Source organism: Heteronotia binoei, chromosome 17 (genome assembly GCF_032191835.1).
Source record: "Heteronotia binoei isolate CCM8104 ecotype False Entrance Well chromosome 17, APGP_CSIRO_Hbin_v1, whole genome shotgun sequence".
Taxonomy (NCBI): Eukaryota; Metazoa; Chordata; class Lepidosauria; order Squamata; family Gekkonidae; genus Heteronotia; species Heteronotia binoei.
The window spans coordinates 6122670-6143386 of record NC_083239.1 but is presented as its reverse complement, the minus strand read 5'-3'; the positions used below and the strand labels follow the sequence as shown (position 1 = coordinate 6143386).

The window sequence follows — 20717 nt, the reverse complement described above, 5'->3', positions numbered from 1 at the left end:
CTCCATTAAAATATACACAATGTTCTGTTTCTGAGCAGGGTTATCACATATGTACCCCTTTGTTTTAGTGAATACTAGTAACAAAAAAATGAACCTTCTGATCTGTTTTTACTCTACATTAACACTTACTAAATGAAAGGACCGATTAGGTTTGAGATGAGTCAGTCTTTGGACGTAGATAGCCCAGGCTTATTAGATTGGTAGAAGGGACTTGGCGCTGGTAAAGGAGGGCTGTTCCTTCAAAAGTTGCTCAGCACAAAGTTGGTATTGAGTAACCTTGTCGCTAGCCCGTTCTTCAGTTTCGTAAGCCTTAGGAACTCGGTAAATGGAAGAAAGTTGCGCAGGTGAAGCGATGGGAAGAAGACACATTAGAATGTTGTCTACGGTCGAAACAATGTAAAACAATTTGGAAAAGCATCCAGACAGATTCCGGGCTAGCCTGATCTTACCAGATCTTGGGAAGCTAAGTAGGATCTGCCCTGGTTAGTATTTGGGTGGGAAGTCCAGGGTTGCAATGCAGAGGAGGGCAATGGCAAACCATCTCTGAATGTCTCTTGCCTTGAAAACCCCGAGGGAGTTGTCATAAAGTCAGTTGTGACTTGACGGCAAAAATAAATAAATAAACCCAATGTAACTCAACATGTAAGAAGCACCGTTCTCTTTCTCAGACTGAGAACAGATGATGTGTGTTTGGTAGCCTGTATTTTAACAAAGGTTGAAATACCTTGTGAACGTATATCAAAATGAAGTCAAATTGTGTTGCTTTTAACCTTGTATCTTTTCCCCAGTTTATTTCCGCCCTGCTCACAAATCCCTCTCATTTATGACTGCAAATAGATGTCTATATACAAAAAAGTTGTAAAACAGCTGCATTGTTTACATTTTTTTTTCTACTTTAAGGTTAGGGTCAGCCTAATCTTACACTTTTGGGGTTAGGTCATTAACAGAGGTATTTTGTTCCATCCATACTCTCAGAGCTTTGGAATAATCCTAACTGAGCATCCATAGGTAGACGATTCTAGCTGACCCACCACGGTCTCATTGTCTTTAGAGAGTGAGGAAACCAACTCGCTTCTCATTGAGAGAAGTGCGGTCAGTGAAAAAAAAGCCCTCCCTTACGTAAAGCATGAGGAAGTCTGTTTCATTGTATCCGAAGTGTCTTTGCTAGGGGTGACCAAACTGTGGCTCTTTCACACACATTGCGTGGCTCTCAAAGCCCCCACCGCCTCGTTGGCCGACTTGGAGAAGGCATTTCTCTCTTTAAGTCACTTCTCCGGACCATGCTAGCCAGTAGCCTAGAGAATGCATTTAAAATTAAAGTTCCTCTCTTTCCACCTCTCTTTTCCCATCTCTTTTCCTTCCTCCCTCCTCAGCTTTCAAACATCTGTCATTCAGGTCTTATGGCTCTTAAACATCTGACATGTATTCTTTGTGGCTCTTACATTAAAGCAAGTTTGGCCACCCGTGGTGTATCCACATGAAAGCCTATAGGTAGAATGAAGCTTTGTTGGTCTTAAAGATGCCACTGGATTCCTACCTTGTTCTGTTTAAACCTTTGTAAGTGATGGTGGTAGAAGTCCCCTTATAGTTAAGATTTAAAAATTTAATGTGGATGTGCCGTAGTATGCTTAGTTTGAGACCCTGGAGAGCCGCTGCCAGTCTGAGTAGACAATACTGACTTCGATGGACCGAGGGTCTGATTCAGTATAAGGCAGCTTCATATGTCCATATGATTGGGGAGGGATGGTGGCTCAGTGGTAGAGCATCTGCTTGGGAAGCAGAAGGTCCCAGGTTCAATCCCTGGCATCTTCAAAAAAGGGTCCCGGCAAATAGGTGTGAAAAACCTCAGCTTGAGACCCTGGAGAGCAGGGGAGGGATGGTGGCTCAGTGGTAGAGCATCTGCTTGGGAAGCAGAAGGTCCCAGGTTCAATCCCTGGCATCTCCAACTAGAAGGGTCCAGGCAAATAGGTGTGAAAACCCTCAGCTTGAGACCCTGGAGAGCCGCTGCCAGTCTGAGTAGACAATACTGTCTTTGATGGACCGAGGGTCTGATTCAGTATAAGGCAGCTTCATATGTTCATATGTTTGGGGAGGGAGGGTGGCTCAATGGTAGAGCATCTGCTTGGGAAGCAGAAGGTCCCAGGTTCAATCCCCGGCATCTCCAAAAAAGGGTCCAGGCAAATAGGTGTGAAAAACCTCAGCTTGAGACCCTGGAGAGCCGCTGCCAGTTAGGGGAGAGACAGTGGCTCAGTGGCAGAACATCTGCTTGGGAAGCAGAAGGTCCCAGGTTCAATCCCCGGCATCTCCAAAAAAGGGTCCAGGCAAATAGGTGTGAAAAACCTCAGCTTGAGACCCTGGAGAGCCGCTGCCAGTCTGAGAAGACAATACTGACTTCGATGGACCGAGGGTCTGATTCAGTATAAGGCAGCTTCATATGTTCATAGTTAATGCCCCTTGTGACATTGACATACAGAGCTCGTAACAAGCTTGAAAGATTTGTTCACGTTGTTGAAACAATTGGTCATTTGGAGGGAGGTGTTGCATTCTTGAAGAGTATTTCAAATGCACGTTGAGAACCATATATCCAGATTAAAGTGAGTTATTTGCAGCGAGTGTTCAGTGTAGGGATGACGGGCCACAACCGTGTGTTTAATTATCCAGATTTGTAGAAGTCACAATAAGGCTACTAGGTTTTTCTCCGTTGAGAGGCTGTGCATTGCTTTACTTAGTTGCTCTTAAGGAAGCCACTCTTATAGTAAGATTCCTCCTGCACTTCTTTTTACCTGCAGTGATCAATCCACTTCTAATAAGGACATGTGATTCACATGGTTAGGCCAAAGCTTAACAATTCTGGTGAATCTGCGGGGCAGTACCTAACATGAGGCCCTTAAATTATTTCTCCTAAAATCCAGATGGAGCGTTGCAAGGGTTGTGACTGGGGATGGGCATGAAACATGAAAATGGTGGTTCGTTTAGTTTCGTAGTTCATTGGGTCACTCAAATTGGTGGTTCATTTTATTTTGTGTGTCTTTGAATTTCCTGAACAATTTGTGGTTTGTTGGCTCGTTTGGTTTGGGAAGGCACAGAATGGCCCCCGAATGAGCTAGAGACGCAACAGCCTATACAGTGGACTCTCCTCTACCTGCTCTCCAAATTTGGTGTGAATTGGATTTTGGGGAGGCCAAGCTACAGCCCCCCAAAGCAGGTGCCCCCAATGAACTGCTATCCTAGAAGTATATCAAGTTGGGGGAAGAAAGGGAAGCTGCCCTGCCGCTTCTGTTCAGTTTCACTCCCAGGAAGCTTGGAAACTGACTAAAGTGGCAGCTATGCTCTCCCTAGCCCTTTGTGCTTCTGTTCAGTTTCCAGTGAAGTTGACCAGAAGTGCAGCACCAGGAGAGCAGAGCTTCTGCTTCTAGTCAGTTTCACTGAGTAATGACCAGCAGCGAAGGGACTGGGGAATCATGCCAAAGCCAGGCTGTCTGGATAAATAAAGCAAACATGAACCAAACAACATGCCAAGAAAAATCCTAGTTCATGTTTGGGTTCGGTGGGATCAGACAAACCAATTTGGAACAAACCATGAATGAGCCATTTTTCGCACAAATCATGATTCGTGGTTTGGTTCATGCCCATCTTTAGTTTTGACCACCACTGTGAGTGCCAGTTATGGTTCTTCTTTCTCTCTCTTTTTTTGGTAGCATGGAGGTATGAGACGTTTGATGATAACATCATTGTGCTCGATTCCCTGAATGGGGAAGTTCCAACTTAATTGGAGAGGCGGTAGGGAAACTTGAGTATGTGATATTAATAGTTGTTAAACTATTCTTTTAAGCAGGGTTGGCCAAACTGTGGCTCAGGAGCCTCATGTGGCTTTTTCACACGTATCGTTGGCTCTCGAAGCCACAATTGCCCTGTTGGCTGGCTTGGAGAATGCAGTTGTCTGTCCAGATCCCTTCTCCAAACAAAGCCAGACAAAGCGGCTTGGAGAATGCGTTCAAAGTTAAAGTTGCTTTCTTTCTACCTCTTCTTCCCCCATCTATTTGCTTTCTTTCCACCTTTCTTTCAATTTTTCCTTCCTGTCTTATGGCTCTCAAACATCTTACATTTATGTCCTACGTGTCTCAAACATCTGGCATGTATTCTCTGCAGATCTTATGTTAAGCAGGTTTGGCCAAACCAGCCCTATACTTTCTGATACTGAGAATACAAAAAAAGCACCACACCTTCCCCTGTTTGGTGAAGTAGAAAACAATAATGTGCTTAGAGTAATAAATCATAGAGTTGGGAGGGACCACCAGGGTCATCTAGTCCAACCCCCTGCACAATGCAGGAAATTTACTGGTATGTAAAACAATTTTATTAGTAACATATGGTAATAAATCTATATCTTACATCTTTAAAATTTTCTTTTATCTACCCCATATATTACTTTCCACCCAACCCCTCCCCCCGTTACATGACCCCCCGCCAGTGTTATTTACTTAAAAAAAACCAAATATTAAAGGTACCCTTAACTATTAAAACAAAAATTTATATTCTTCTTCTTTTTAAAACTTAACTATTATCAAAAATTGTCCAATGTCCTTTTATTTTCCGCTCTTTTTCTATATATCTTCTAAACTTTTTCCACTCCATCTTAAAAACTTCTTAGTCTCTTAATATTCTTGTTAATTTGTCCATTTCATAACTTTTATAATCCAATAAAAAAATGCAGGAAATTTATTTATTTTTTATTTACGTTATGTTTATATCCCGCCCATTCCATACGGACTCAAGGCGGCTAACAGCATAAAATAGACAGTAAACAAAACAATATTAAAACAATCAGATAATAACGATGGTGCTACTTCAGGCAGATCATATAATATTTTCTTTCTCACGCGCACAGATCCTGGGCAGTTAGTAATAAAAGCGCTGTGAATCCAGACGCGGTGACAGCCCTCTCCCATTAGATGTTATATGCCATCCGAAACAGTTCAGTCTTGCAGGCCCTGCGATAAATCCCGCAGGGCCCTGATGGCTTCTGGAAGGGTGCTCCAAAGTATCGGGGCCACAACTGAGAAGGCTCTTGCTCTGGTGGAGTTAAGCCTAGCCTCCTTTAGCCCAGGGACAACCAAAAGATTTTGAGAACTTGATCGCAGTGCTCTCTGGGGGAATATGTGGGGCAAGGCGGTCCTGCAGATAGGTAGATCCTAGGCCATATAGCAGGGGTGGCCAACGGTAGCTCTCCAGATGTTTTTTTTGCCTACAACTCCCATCAGCCCCAGCCATTGGCCATGCTGGCTGGAGCTGATGGGAGTTGTAGGCAAAAAAAATCTGGAAAGCTACCGTTGGCCACCCCTGCCATATAGAGCTTTGAAGGTTAATACCAGGACCTTGAAACGGATTCGGTACGCAACAGGCAGCCAGTGCAGCGCTCTCAGCACAGGCTGAATGTGCTCCTGACGGGGAAGCCTCATTAGTAGCCTGGCTGCAGCATTCTGCACCAGCTGCAGCTTCCGAATCTGAGTCAAGGGCAGCCCCATGTAGAGAGCGTTACAGTAATCGATTCTTGAGGTGACCAAGGCGTGGATCACCATTGCCAAGTTGCGCTCAAGGTAGGGGACCAACTGCCATGTTTGCCAAAGATTGAAAAAAAGCAGCTCCGGCAGTGGCTGCTACTTGGGCCTCCATACTTAAGGAGGACTCCAGGAGCACTCCCAAGCTCTTAACCCTCGACGCCAGCGCCAGTGGCGCCCCTTCGAAGGCTGGTAGAGGAATCATCCTTCCCGGGCCGCTGCAACTTAGATAGAGAACCTCCGTCTTCGTTGGATTCAGCTTTAGCTGACTCAGCCTGAGCCATGATACCACGGTTTGCAGCGCCAGGTCCAAATTCTCCGGGGCGCAGGCGGACTGGCCACCCATCGATAGATACAGCTGGGTGTCATCTGCATACTGATGGCAACCCAGCCCATACCTCCTACCATCTGGGCAAGGGGCGCATATAGATATTAAACAACATTGGGGAAAGAACTACCCCCGGGGCAACCCACAAATAAGTGAGTGTCTCTGAGACAGCATTTCTCCAATTGCCACCCTTTGTCCCCAACCTTGGGGGAAAGGGGAGAGCCACTGTAAGGCAGACCCCTATATCCCCACGTCTGCCAGACAGCTAGACAGCTGCTGGTGATCGACTGTATCGATGCAGCCGACTGGTCTAGTAGGAGCAGTACTGCCGAGCTGCCCTGATCCAGATGTCTCAGGAAGTCATCCATGAGGGCAGCCAGCACCGTCTCCGTCCCGTGGCTTGGGTGGAAGCCGGACTGGAACGGGTCCAGTATGGAAGCATCCTCCAGGAAACCTTGTAACTGTGTCGCCACCGTCCTCTCTATAATCTTACTCAAAAAGAGCAGGTTTGACACCGTTGGCCAAAGTGGTCGAGTCTAAAGATGGTTTCTTCAAGAGAGGGCGGATCACAGCCTCTTTAAGAGGTGTGGGAAAGACCCCCTCTATGAGGGGCTCTGTTGACAATAGAACTGAAGTGGATCACATAACGTGATCCGACTAGCTTTTATCAGCCAGGACGGGCACGGATCTAAAACGCAAGTTGTAGAGCGCACAGAAATGAGAATCCTGTCAACTTCCTCCAGGCTGAGTGGGTCAAAGTGATCCAGAAATGGACCCAAAGATGTACTCAGAGCCTCAAGTTCGCTTACTGTTTTTTTTTCCCCAAAATTTAAATATTTTATTGTGAATCAAACAATAACAAACAAAGCCAAACACATGTCAAACAACATACACATAATATACACACAAAAACCCATGACTTCCCACCACCTATCCACCCACATGTATAAGGAGTTGTGAGGGCTTTACCAAATACCAGTTCTAGTATCTCACCGCCATTCTAATACTTTTTGCCCATATATACACTGGTTCCCAAGTTTTCATACATTCTTTCCAATTACCGTCTCTCAATCTTACAGTCTCGCTTACTGTTTCAACTGTGGCAGAGAGGTCGTGACTGAGTGATGAGACTTTATCTGCAAAAAAATTCACAAGTACCTCCCTCCCTCCCAACCCCCCCCCCCCCAGTGACCCCTTTTCCATGCCCGGAAGATTGCAAAAAACCTTCCGGATCCTTGGCCAAACTTGTTATTGGTTCCTCCTCTTGGAGTTGAGTGACAAGTGGAGTGCCTCAGAATCTGTATCAGGACCTGTTTTGTTCAACATCTTTATAAATGAGTTGGATAAGGGAATAGAGGGAACGCTTATTAAATTTGCAGATGGTACTAAATTGGGAAAAGGTAGCCGATAACGGTAGAAAGATGATACAGGATGATCTTGACAGGCTGAAAACTGGGCTAAAACAAATAAAATGAATATTAACTGGGATAAGTCTAAAGTTCTGCATTGAGGTAGGAAAAAATCATATGTATACTTATACGAGACTTGTCTCGGCGGTATATGTGCGAAAAGGATCTGGGGTCTTAGGCCATGCACTGAACATGAGTCAGCAGCGTGATGCGGTGGCTAAAAAAAACGGCAAATGCAATTTGAGCTGTATTAACAGAAGCATAATGTCCACATCATGTGAAGTGATGGTATTGCTTTGCTCTGCTCTATTCATTTTCATTCAGTTTTGGGCACCACAGTTTAAGAAGGATATTATAGACAAGCTGGAACGGGTCCAGAGGAGGGCGACAAAGATGATGAGGAGTCTGGAGACCCAAGTCCTAGGAGGAAAGGTTGAAAGAGCTGGGGATGTTTAGCTGGGAGAGGAGATGACCGAGGCGATATGATCATCCTCTTCAAGTACTTGAAGGGGGGCTGTCATGTGGAGGATGATGCAGAATAGTTTTCTGTTTTCCAGAACCAAGAACCAAGGGGTTGAATTTATGTCAGAACAGTTTTCAGCCAAACATTAAGTAGAGCTTCCCGACAGGGTGATTCCTCAGAACAGGCCTATTCGGGAGGTCGTGGGCTCTCCTTTTGGAGATTTTCAAATGGGCTAGATGGCCATCTGACAGCAATGCTGAGTGTGTGAACAGGCAGATCGTAAGAAAGAGGGCAGGAAGGGTTGCATCAGTTCTTAGTTTTTGTGACCCTTTCTTCTACACCCAGGGATCACGGCTTTGGGGTCAGGCCTGTTTGCTGTCTTCTGGTCATGGAGCAGGGTTACTGGGGATGGATGAGTGGGGGGGAGGTATTTGAGTTTCCTGCATTGTGCAGGAGGTTGGCCTAGATGATGCCGGAGATCCCTCCCATCTCCGATTCTATGATTCACTGAACACCGAAAGTAATTTAAAAGAATGCTGTTAGATATGTTTGTGCTGACGTTTAAAAACACATAATTCACTGAACAGCATTGCTTTGTGTCTTGTATGTAAAATAATAAATTAGAAATAATGTCGTATCATGGAAGAAAGCTCAATCCAGGCTTCAGTGGGAGAACACTACTAAAGATTTCTCGTCTAGCAAGAATGGCCAGGCTTTGTGTTATAAAAATCTACTCCGTTGCCACCCACATGCCCTGTATAAGTCAGCCATCTTTTCAGATGTTTCACATATTGGAATAATTTTAGACTCTCACTATCGGGCCAAATGCCCACAAGTTTTAAGGAGCACAGAAGTTTTCAGCCTTTCATTCCGTGCTGCACAGTTCCTGTGTTTGAATTGTTGACCGTGTGAACATAATTAAAGTTTCTTTTTAAACTGTGCAGTATTTCATTGTTATCAGTAATAGCAGCAAATTGTGATACTATGTACAGCAGTCCTCAAGATTCTGCTGTGACTTAAACGAAGGCCTTCATGGTGGTTGAGAGGAATAGCAACTAAATCTTGAAATAATTATTAGGGATGGACACAAACTGGCCCCCAAGCCAAAATTCAGGCAAATTTGGACTAGTTCGGAGCACTGAACTGATGTTTGGGGAAGGCGCATTCCCCCCACATTTACCAGACGTTTTGGTTGATTTGGTTTGGTTGGGCCAGCCATTTAAACCTAACAGCTTAGCGGTTCAGGGTCTGCCACTCAGTTGTTAGGTTTAAATGGCTACCAAGCCATTTAACACTTTGGTTTTGCTCCATGTTGCTTCAAGGAGGGGGAGTCAAATTGAAGAGTTAAATGAAGCCCCTTTCTGGGTGATCCCCACCCTTTTCTACCAGCTGTTGCAGGCCGTGGTTGGGAGAAAGGGGGAAAGGAAGTCCTTTCCTAGGTGATCACTCTCTTTTTTTTCTGGTCCCCATGAGCCACAGCTGGGAGAAAGGTGGAAGCCCCTCCCACAGTGAAAGGTGGCAAGTGAAAGGAAGAACGGTACATGGGGTGGGGCCCACTCGGCTTAGTTCGGTTTGTGGGCTGCCCCAAACTGAACCGCCTTTTTAGGTTCATGCCCATCCTCAGAAATTATTAGTAGAGTACCTGAAAAATGTTAGTGAGGCAAAAAATTGATAGGCACTGATGACATCGCGGTGCTTTGAACACAAACTGAGCCCGATCAGATTGTCCTTGGTGACCGTGACTGCAGAAGTTCAAAATTGTGTTTGTAAAAAGCAAGTAAAGCTTTTCATTTCTTTGTAGGTTCTCTTAGCAAAGCACTACGTTTTGACAATGAGAAACAGCTTTGATGCAGGAAATAAAGTGAAAACTTTTTTTTTTAATGACCTAGTTCAGAAGGTGTCAGGCCTTTTAAAAACAGTAATGTTTAAGCTAAATGTGTAATTCTATTTAAGGTTAAGGGTGCTTTATTGGCAAGAACTGTTCAAAACTGGGCTTGCAGTATATGGCAAGCTTTGTGCAAACTGCCCATTTTTTACACGGGAACCTTTTCATGCAGAGATACTTTGTTATGTGTTTGTGTGGAGAAAACGTGGAAATAGAGGTTTTTACTGAAATTCTAGACTTTCCAGCAATTAAAATACCAGTGAAAAATATTTGAAGAGGGACCTATGATATTTCTTTTCTGGATTTCCCCCCCCCCCCCTGTAATGCTCTTCTAATTGTTCAGTACTTTTTATATTTCAGAATAATGCATATACCGCAATGTCCGATTCCTACCTGCCAAGTTACTACAGCCCATCTATTGGATTCTCCTACTCCTTGGGTGAAGCTGCTTGGTCAACTGGAGGTGATCCACCCATGCCCTACTTAACTTCCTATGGACAGCTGAGCAATGGTGAGCCTCACTTTCTTCCAGATGCCATGTTTGGACAGCCAGGGGCCCTTGGCAGCACTCCATTTCTCGGACAGCATGGCTTTAACTTTTTCCCAAGCGGGATTGACTTCTCGGCTTGGGGCAATAACAGTTCTCAGGGGCAGTCCACTCAAAGCTCTGGCTATAGCAGCAACTATGCTTATGCACCAAGCTCATTGGGTGGAGCCATGATAGATGGACAGTCTGCTTTTGCCAATGAAACTCTGAATAAGGCTCCTGGGATGAACACCATAGATCAGGGGATGGCAGCGTTGAAGCTGGGCAGCACCGACGTCGCAAACGCCGTCCCCAAAGTCGTCGGGTCCGCTGTAGGCAGTGGCTCTATTGCCGGTAATATCGTGACTTCTAACAGTTTGCCCCCAGCAACCATCGCTCCTCCCAAACCAGCCTCCTGGGCTGATATTGCCAGCAAACCTGCTAAACAGCAGCCCAAGCTGAAGACCAAGAACGGCATCGCGAGTTCAAGTCTTCCACCACCCCCAATAAAGCATAATATGGACATTGGAACTTGGGATAATAAAGGACCAGCGGCGAAATCTCCGTCCCAGGCCTTAGTTCAGAATATTGGTCAGCCGTCGTCCCAGATATCCCCCCAGCCGATGGGCCAGGCGTTGAGCAGCAGCCCCCCCACTGTACAGCCTTTGGCAGGACAACAGCCGCAACCTCTGCCTCCGCCACCCCCCCAATCAGCTCAGCTGCCAGTGCAGCAGCAGGCAGCTCAGCCCGCCCGCTGGGTTGCGCCTCGTAACCGTGGCAACGGGTTTGGCCAAAATGGAGTGGACGGTAGTTCCGTTGGACAGTCTCAGGCCGCTTCTGGCGCTGCTCCTTCAGAGCCGCACCCCGTCTTAGAGAAGTTGCGATCCATCAATAACTACAACCCGAAGGATTTTGACTGGAACCCAAAGCACGGCCGGGTTTTCATCATCAAGAGTTATTCCGAGGACGATATCCACCGCTCCATTAAGTATAACATCTGGTGCAGCACAGAGCACGGGAATAAAAGACTGGATGCCGCGTACCGCTCCATGAATGGGAAAGGTCCTGTTTACTTGCTGTTCAGCGTCAATGGCAGCGGTCACTTCTGCGGAGTTGCGGAAATGAAATCTGCCGTGGACTACAACACGTGCGCAGGTGTATGGTCCCAGGACAAATGGAAGGGACGTTTTGACATCAGGTGGATTTTTGTGAAGGACGTTCCCAACAGCCAACTGCGGCACATTCGCCTAGAGAACAATGAGAATAAACCAGTGACCAACTCCAGGGACACTCAGGAAGTGCCTCTGGAAAAGGCCAAGCAGGTGCTCAAAATCATTGCTACCTACAAGCACACCACTTCAATTTTTGATGACTTCTCACACTATGAGAAACGCCAGGAGGAGGAGGAAAATGTGAAAAAGGTAATTTGCTGTAACTGCTGGGGTTTGGTATGAGAGAGTGCCAAAAAGCGGTGGGGAGTGGCGTACGGTGGCGTGGGATAGAACTTGCCATTCTAATGCGTTTGAGAGTCTTGATCGGCTGTAGCTGGCGCCATAGCTTTTGCCACTGGTATGGCGTATACTTCAATATATTAATATCTAGTTGAGAATGAACATTATTTCCAGTCTTCCTTCTCAGCAGGATGACATGCGGCAAACAGTGCAATAGGACTAGGATCACAAAAACCGGAAACAGTGCAAAAAAGTTTCAGATACAATTTGTCAAACAATGCAGAAAAGAATGGAATTTAAATAGAATAGAAAATAATGCAATGAGGTCAAGATAATACATGGACTATAGAGCAGAACAGATTACAGTCCTGTTCCCTCTATTAAAACATCTTCTGTTCCTTTACACGACAGTCTTACTCTCTTTGTGCAGGGCTGCTTCCAGAACCTTGGAAATTATGACTTTCTCAGTACGTGCCATGATTTTTTATGGAAATAACTTTTAGAGTTACCTGTTCTTCAAAAAACATGACATGGCAAAAAAATCCTCCTACAAAAGTAAAGTTTGGTGCTGTTAAGATGGGATCACATGGCAAAAGAAAGATTGAAATAGGCAAGTCAGTTGCTTTAGAATTTAGTTGTGGAGGGACGGTGGCTCAGTGGTAGAGCATCTGCTTGGGAAGCAGAAGGTCCCCAGGTTCTATCCCTGGCATCTCCATAAAAGGGTCCAGGCAAATAGGTGTGAAAAACCTCAGCTTGAGACCCTGGAGAGCCGCTGCCAGTCTGAGGAGACAAGACTGACTTGATGGACGGAGGGTCTGATTCAGTATAAGGCAGCTTCATATGTTCATTTTAGTGTGTTTTTTGATGACTGGAGCGATCCCGTGGCAGAGTGGTAAAACAGCATACTGCAGTACTGTGATCTGAACTCTCTGCTCACAACCTGAGTTCGATTCCGACAGAAGCTGGATTCAGGTAGCTGGCCCAAGGTTGACTCAGCCTCCCATCCTTCTGAGGTCAGTAAAATGAGCTTGCTGGGAGGAAAGTGTAGATGACCAGGAAGGCAATGGCAAACCACCCCGTAAAAAGTCTGCCGTGAAAACGTTGTGAAAGCAACGTCACCCCAGAAGTCGGTGCTTTCGCAGGGGTCCTTTCCTTTCCTGATGACTGGAGGCATTTAATGCTGAACATGTTAAAAGTTGATATATACCTGTTGGGAAAAAATATTTATGTTTTAAGAGCCTTGGGAATTGGTTTTTTTCATTTCTTTTGGAGCTGGAATGGTGGGCTGTGAAATGGACAAATATAAACAGAGAAGAAGGTTGGACCAGAATCGATGGGTTGAAATTAAAAGAATGTTTGGCTAAACATTAGGAAGAGCTTCCTAACAACACTTCCTCAGTAGAACAGACTTCCTCTGGAGGCAGTGGGCTCTCCTCCTTTGGCTAGATGGCCGTCTGACAGCTATGCCAATTATGTGAACTTAGGCAGATCATGAGAGGAAGGGCTGGAAGGATTACGTCAGTGCTTAGTTCTCATGGTCCTTTCTTACATACCCAGAGAAATGCTGATTGCCACTTTGGAGTCAGGAAGCAATTTTTTTCTCCAGACCAGTTTGTCCAGGGATCCTGGAGGTTTTTCACCATCTTCTGGAACGAGGGTCACTGGGTAGGGGCGGGGTGGGGGTGGGGGGGAGGGAATCTGAATTTCCTGCATTATTCAGGAGGGTTGGACTATATGACCCTAGGGATCCCTTCCAGCTCTGTGATTTCTGTGAAAGTTGCTACGTCTTTCGTAATATTGTCTAATTAGTAAGCAAATTTTTCTTAAGTATGTACTGTCATATTTTTTTTTTATTACGACAGTATTACACGTGACTCAAAAGCTTGCTACAGATCGCTATGCAAAGGTGCATTAGGGGAAAGTGACTTGGTTTCATTTTAGAGCCCTGAGGTCCGCGGTTCTTATCAGGCCACAAGCTGCCGGTGTGATAGAGGGAACAGGAGGCTGTTGGGGGAGGGGAGGGGGTGGAACCGCTCCAGTTGTAGCTTCGGCACGGTAGAACAACCTCGTCTGCAGCAGTCAAGCAGAACCTTTTTTGCAGTCTCACTGGTAAGTTCAGAGCCGCTGCGGCCACATTGATGCTGACTCAGGGTTTCAAGGCAAGGCCATATGCCTCTCTGCTCAGCCTGCAGCTCTGGGTATGCTGTCCGGTGGGGGGTGTGTGTGTGCAGATGATCTGCTGGTGGCCAGCACCTCTGCTGTATTTACATCTGCCTATGAGGTGGCTGTGCTTTGGCCCATGGGGGGGGGGGGCAGTTTCTTTCACACATCAGGGGCCTAGTCCTGCCACCAAGCATGCAACTTGGTGGCTGGGTCTTCCTCTCTCGCGAAACGCCTAGCAGCCTTCAGCTGTAGTGGGCTGCTGCCTCATGGGAGGGCGATGCTGGTGGTCTCCAGCTATACTGGTTACTAGGTGGACTGGGGCCTCACATGCGGCCTTATGCACACAGTGCCTGCACCCCCATCAGGTGATCCCTTGGCTTTCAGAGAGCCAGTTTGGTGTAGTGGTTAAGTGTGCGGACTCTTATCTGGGAGAACCGGGTTTGATTCCCCACTCCTCCCCTTGCAGCTGCTAGCATGGCCTTGGGTCAGCCATAGCTCTGGCAGAGGTTGTCCTTGAAAGGGCAGCTGCTGTGAGAGCCCTCTCCAGCCCCACCCACCTCACGGGGTGTCTGTTGTGGGGGAGGAAGGGAAAGGAGATTGTGAGCCGCTCTGAGACTCTTCGGAGTGGAAGCTGGGATATAAATCCAATATCTTCATCTACCTCACAGGGGGTCTGTTGTGGGGGGGGGAGGTAAAGGAGATTGTGAGCCGCTCTGAGACTCTTCAGAGTGGAGGGCGGGATATAAATCCAATATCTTCATCTACCTCACAGGGTGTCTGTTGTGGGGGAGGAAGGGAAAGGAGATTGTGAGCCGCTCTGAGACTCTTTGGAGTGGAGGGCGGGATATAAATCCAATATCTTCATCTACCTCACAGGGTGTCTGTTGCAGGGAGGAAGGTAAAGGAGATTGTGAGCTGCTCTGAGACTCTTCAGAGTGGAGGGCGGGATATAAATCCAATATCTTCATCTACCTCACAGGGTGTCTGTTGTGGGGGAGGAAGGTAAAGGAGATTGTGAGCCGCTCTGAGACTCTTCGGAGTGGAGGGCGGGATATAAATCCGATATCTTCATCTACCTCACAGGGTGTCTGTTGTGGGGGAGGAAGGGAAAGGAGATTGTGAGCCGCTCTGAGACTCTTCGGAGTGGAGGGCAGGATATAAATCCAATATCTTCATCTACCTCACAGGGTGTCTGTTGTGGGGGAGGAAGGGAAAGGAGATTGTGAGCCGCTCTGAGACTCTTCGGAGTGGAGGGCGGGATATAAATCCAATATCTTCATCTTCTTCACAGCTTACCAGTGATCCCTGGCTTGAAGCCCTATCGCCCTACCATGGATCACCTGGTGGCCTTGGGCAGAGGTGGTCACTGCTGCACAGGCTTTGCTTGGCCTAGGTCTTGCTGTGCACATGGCCTCATACCTGGACAGCTACCACCCTGCTTCCAGAGGAAGGGGAGTTAGTTCAGCTTGTTTTCCCTGTCCCTATCCATGGTGGTTTAGGAGCAGGGGGGAGCTCACAACCCCCAGCTGCTTCAACATTTTTACCCTAGGGCCTGGACTCACAGCATTGGAAGCAGGCCAGGGAAAGGGTCTATTCCCCCCCCCCCCTTCCCGACAGTGCAGTGGTGTCTCCCCGGTGCTGTGCTGCTGGCTCTCCAGTCCACCCTTGCAGGTTTTCCTCTGTACCCCCATGGTGCCTTGCAGTGAGGACACACCAGCTTAGAGCTTACCAGCTGCTTTACTTTATAGAGGGGGCTAGAACTATGTTGTTGCAGAAACCAGCCAACCTCTCCATAAGTGACTGGGCTCTGTAGCAAACTAGCGCCGCTCAGCAGCCAGGGTGTTGGAAGTTTTGGAGCACCTAGACACACCTGCGGCATCGCGTTTAAAATATCAGAGCAATGTTGTGGGTGGAATATTTTAACTGTTGAAGTAGCGTTCTTGGGTGGAAGCGGTCTTCAGAGTTTTTAACCATATTTTAATTGGCATGGAGCATCCTATCAGGACCCTCGTGCCCCTCTATTGCACTGCAAATGAGTCCTCTCTGCTTAAACCTTGCTAGTAAATCCCACTGAAGACAAATGGGACTTCTTATTGAATAATCATAGGTAGGTGTGGCATAGAAGCTGCTTTGATGAGAAGCGAAAATATTTTAAAACTCTGCTTTGCCATGACATATACCTATTTCCCCTCCCCCCTTTTAAAATAGCTGTTTAAGCAGCATTATCTGTGTTGATGAGCACAGTGGTCTTGCCCCAATGGGCTGTTGAGAATTGCTTTTGCACTCTAGTTTTTCAAAAACCGTTTCCTTGTTGGCTTTATTTACAAGATTTCATGTTGAATAACAGTTAATTTGTACATTCAGATGACAGCATCAGTTACTGCCTTCTCCCATCGATGGTATGTAATGTTTTAGGTGCTTCATTGATAGGCCTTATGGCTATAGACCTCATAAACACAGGGCATGCTGTTCATGAGCTTTAAGAATTTGCTTAAATATTTGCATTCTGTAGTTTACTGTCCACAGATAGAGATGAATAATGTAATTGGATCAAAGTGAAAGTAAAAAGCAAGTGCCAGACTGTATTTTAGAATTTATTATTTTATATATTAACTTGCTTTGCATACTACCTTTCTGCCCAATGGGACCCCAAAACAGCTCATAGCATTCTTTCCTCTTTATTCTCACACCAACCCTATGAGATAGGGTAGGTTAAGAACCAGAGAGGATTGTGAGGAACTCCAAAGGGATCTGTTGAGGCTGGGTGAGTGGGCGTCAACGTGGCAGATGCGGTTCAATGTGGCCAAGTGCAAAGTAATGCACATTGGGGTTAAGAATCCCAGCTACAAATACAAGTTGATGGGGTGTGAACTGGCAGAGACTGACCAAGAGAGAGATCTTGGGGTCATGATAGATAACTCACTGAAAGTGTCAAGACAGTGTGCGTTTGCAATAAAAAAGGCCAACGCCATGCTGGGAATTATTAGGAAGGGAATTGAAAACAAATCAGCCAGTATCATAATGCCCCTGTATAAATCGATGGTGCGGTCTCATTTGGAGTACTGTGTGCAGTTCTGGTCGCCGCACCTCAAAAAGGATATTATAGCATTAGAGAAGGTGCAGAGAAGGGCAACTAGAATGATTAAAGGGCTGGAGCACTTTCCCTATGAAGAAAGGTTGAAACGCTTGGGACTCTTTAGCTTGGAGAAACGTCGACTGCGGGGTGACATGATAGAGGTTTACAAGATAATCCATGGAATGGAGAAAGTAGAGAAAGAAGTACTTTTCTCCCTTTCTCACAATACAAGAACTCATGGGCATTCGATGAAATTGCTGAGCAGACAGGTTAAAACGGATAAAAGGAAGTACTTCTTCACCCAAAGGGTGATTAACATGTGGAATTCACTGCCACAGGAGGTGGTGGCGGCCACAAGTATAGCCACCTTCAAGAGGGGTTTAGATAAAAATATGGAGCACAGGTCCATCAGTGGCTATTAGCCACAGTGTATGTGTGTATATAACATTTTTTGCCACTGTGTGACACAGAGTGTTGGACTGGAAGGGCCGTTGGCCTGATCCAACATGGCTTCTCTTATGTTCTTATGTTCTTAAGAAAGTGTGACTGGCCCAAGGTCACCAGTCAGCAGTGAGCTTCCATGGCACAAGTGGGGTTTCAAATTCAGGTCTCCCGGATGCTCCAAGGAACCATCCCTGGGCAGGGAGACGGGGGGGGGGGGGGGGGGGTCTTGGTAGTTGGTGATTCGATCCTTAGGCAAGTAGACAGCTGGGTGGCAAAACCGCGTACTGACCGTAAGGTGACTTGCCTGCCTGGTGCGAAGGTAGCGGACATTAAGCGTGTAGCAGATAGGCTGATAGACAGTGCTGGGGAGGAGCCAGTGGTCGTGGTGCATGTTGGCACCAACGATGTGGGGAAATGCAGTTGTGAGGTCTTGGAGGAAAAATTTAGGCTGCTAGGTAGGAGACTTAAGGCCAGGACCTCCAAAGTAGCCTTCTCAGAAGTGCTACCTGTTCCATGTGCAGGGCTGGAGAGACAGGCACAAATTAGAAGTCTCAATGTGTGGATGAGACGATGGTGTAAGGAGGAAGGGTTTAAGTTTGTTAGGCACTTGGGGTGCTTTCTGAAACAAGCGGGAGCTGTACAAAAGAGACAGTCTCCACTTGTCCCCAGATGGAACCAGGCTGCTGGCGCTTAAAATCAAAAAGGTGGCAGAGCAGTTTTTAAACTAAATCTTGGGGGAAAGCTGACAGGAGATGAATGTCTCTGGTTTGGGAGGACTCATCTCAAAGAGATGAAGGGTTAGCTGTTACTTTTCTACCAGGTAAATGGATCAGAGTTGTCCACTGAGATGGTGACAAACAGTATGGAGTGTCTGCCAAAGTCTCGAGGTGGCAGGAGGAAGGTTGCGGGCCTAACTTGCCTGGGAATTTATAGATGTTTGTATACAAATGCTAGAAGTGTTCGAAGTAAAATTGGTGAGTTGGAATGTTTAGTGTTGGGGGAAAACATAGACATTGTGGGAATTTCAGAAACTTGGTGGAATGAGGAGAATCAGTGGGACACGGTGATACCTGGATAAAAGTTATATCGAAAGGAGGGAGGGAAGGGTTGGAGGTGGGGTGGCTCTCTGTGTCAGAGAGGGTATACAGTCCAGTAAGACTGAGGTCAAAGAATTAGATTTCCTTCTAGAAATGCTTTGGGTCAAAATAGAGGGCCCAAAAGGAAATTTAACTATGGGAGTTTGTTATCGCCCACCAAATCAGAAGATAGAGGATGATTATAATATGATGGAAGGATTAAAGATAGCGGCTAAGCGTAAAAACTGTGTCATAATTGATGACTTTAACTACCCGCAGATTGATTGGGTCAATATGTGTTCAGGTCGAGAGACAGAGATTGAGTTTCTAGATGCTCTCAATGACTGTGCTATGGAGCAGATGGTAACAGAACCTACCAGGGGTGGGGCGATCCTGGATTTGGTCCTAAATAATGCCCAAGACTTGGTGAGAGATGTAAAAGTGATCGCACCACTTGGGAGTGTCAAGCATGTTATTTTTATGCATTATTGAATTCTGATTGCTTTTCCTTTAGTCGCTCTTTCCTTTCCCATAGCTGCATATCAAAGCTAAGAACCCCCTTTTACTTTCTCACCTCCCTTTCCCTTCTTCCGCTTTTGAGTAGCAAATGTAGGAATGCAGTAACTTTGATGATAGAGGAGAAGGAGGCGCCTCCCTTGAACAGTTTCAATTAATTGCTTATCAACAGTAACAAGAATGCATGAGACCGAGGGGTTTTAACCGCAAAGATAGTAGTTTGCATAGTTACAGTAGTTCGCACATCCTTGTTATGTCTCCAAGCTGTCTTTACTATGCTCTTTGATGTAATCCATAAAACCCCACACTATGGTCAAATCTGTATCACTTTCAAGGTGTTCCACCAGAAGCAACAATGGATTATCAATAAACTGAGACTTTGTATTCAACAGCTGCTTGGTTACTTGAAACTCCAATGCTTGACAGGGAGCAGTGACCATAACGTTATTGATTGCACCATTTGTGTAAATAAACAGTTGCCCCAAAAGACCAGCACAACCACGTTTAACTTTAAAGGGGTAAATTCTCTGAGATGAGGAGGCATGTGAAGAGGAAGCTGAAAGCCTTGGGGAAGCTTGGAGGCTATTTAAAACTAAAATCCTAGAAGCTCAGAAAAAATATATACCACAAGTTAGGAAAGGCACAAACAGGTATAAGAAAAGGCCTGCATGGTTAACAAACAAAGTAATGGAAGCTGTAAAAGGTAAGAAGGACTCCTTTAAGCTGTGGAAAACTAGTCCAAGTGAGATTAATAAAAGGGAACACAGGCTGTAGCAAATCAAATGCAAGACTGATCAGGCAGGCAGGCAAAAAGGGACTATGAGGAGCATATTGCAAAAAACATAAAGACCAACAATAAAAATTTCTTCAAATATATTAGAATCAGGAAACCAGCCAGGGAGGCAGTGGGACCCTTGGATGACCAAGGGGTAAAAGGATTACTGAAGGAGGATAGGGAAATGGCTGAGAAGCTGAATGCATTTTTTGCCTCCGTCTTCACTGTGGAAGATGAGAAGTGTTTGCCTGCTCCAGAACCACATATTTTGGAAGGGATGTTGAAAGACCTGAATCAGATTGAGGTGACAAGAGAGGAGGTCCTACAACTGATAGACAAATTAAAAACGAATAAGTCACCAGGTCCGGATGGCATACATCCAAGAGTTCTGAAAGAACTCAGAGTTGAACTTGTGGATCTTCTGACAAAAATATGTAATCTTTCATTGAAATCTGCCTCCGTTCCTGAGGACTGGAAGGTAGCAAATGTCACCCCCATCTTTAAAAAGGGTTCCAGAGGAAATCTGGGAAATTACAGGCCTGTCAGTCTGACTTCAATACCGGGAAAGTTGATAGAAACCATTATCAAGGACAGAATGAGTAGGCACATTGATGAATGCAAGTTATTGAGGAAGACTCAGCATGGGTTCTGTAAGGGAGGATCTTGCCTCACTAACATTTCTTTGAGGGGATGAACAAACATGTGGAAAAAGGAGGTCCAGTAGATGTTGTTTTCCTTGACTTCCAGAAAGCTTTTGATAACGTTCCTCATCAAAGGCTCCTTAGCAAGCTCGAGAGTCATGGAGTAAAAGGACAGGTCCTCTTGTGGATCAAAAACTGGCTAATTAATAGGAAGCAGAGAGTGAGTATAAATGGGCAGTCTTTGCAGTGGAGGACAGTAAGCAGTGGGGTGCCGCAGAGCTCGGTACTGGGTCCCATGCTCTTTAACTTGTTCATAAATGATTTGGAGTTGGGAGTGAGCAGTGAAGTGGCCAAGTTTGCAGATGACACTAAATTGTTCAGGGTGGTGAGAACCAGAAAGGATTGT

The 20717-nt window shown here is 46.0% G+C and overlaps 1 protein-coding gene across 1 annotated transcript in view; it reads left to right on the top strand.

Annotated features, from left to right (window-relative positions):
* The window catches only part of YTHDF2 (YTH N6-methyladenosine RNA binding protein F2), a 50865-nt gene that overhangs the window by 8833 nt on the left and 21315 nt on the right, over window positions 1-20717 (top strand). Inside the window, exon 4 of the mRNA XM_060257536.1 lies at window positions 10004-11590. Within this exon, the coding sequence (XP_060113519.1) occupies window positions 10004-11590 (1587 nt within the window). The remainder of the gene's footprint in view (window positions 1-10003; window positions 11591-20717) is intronic.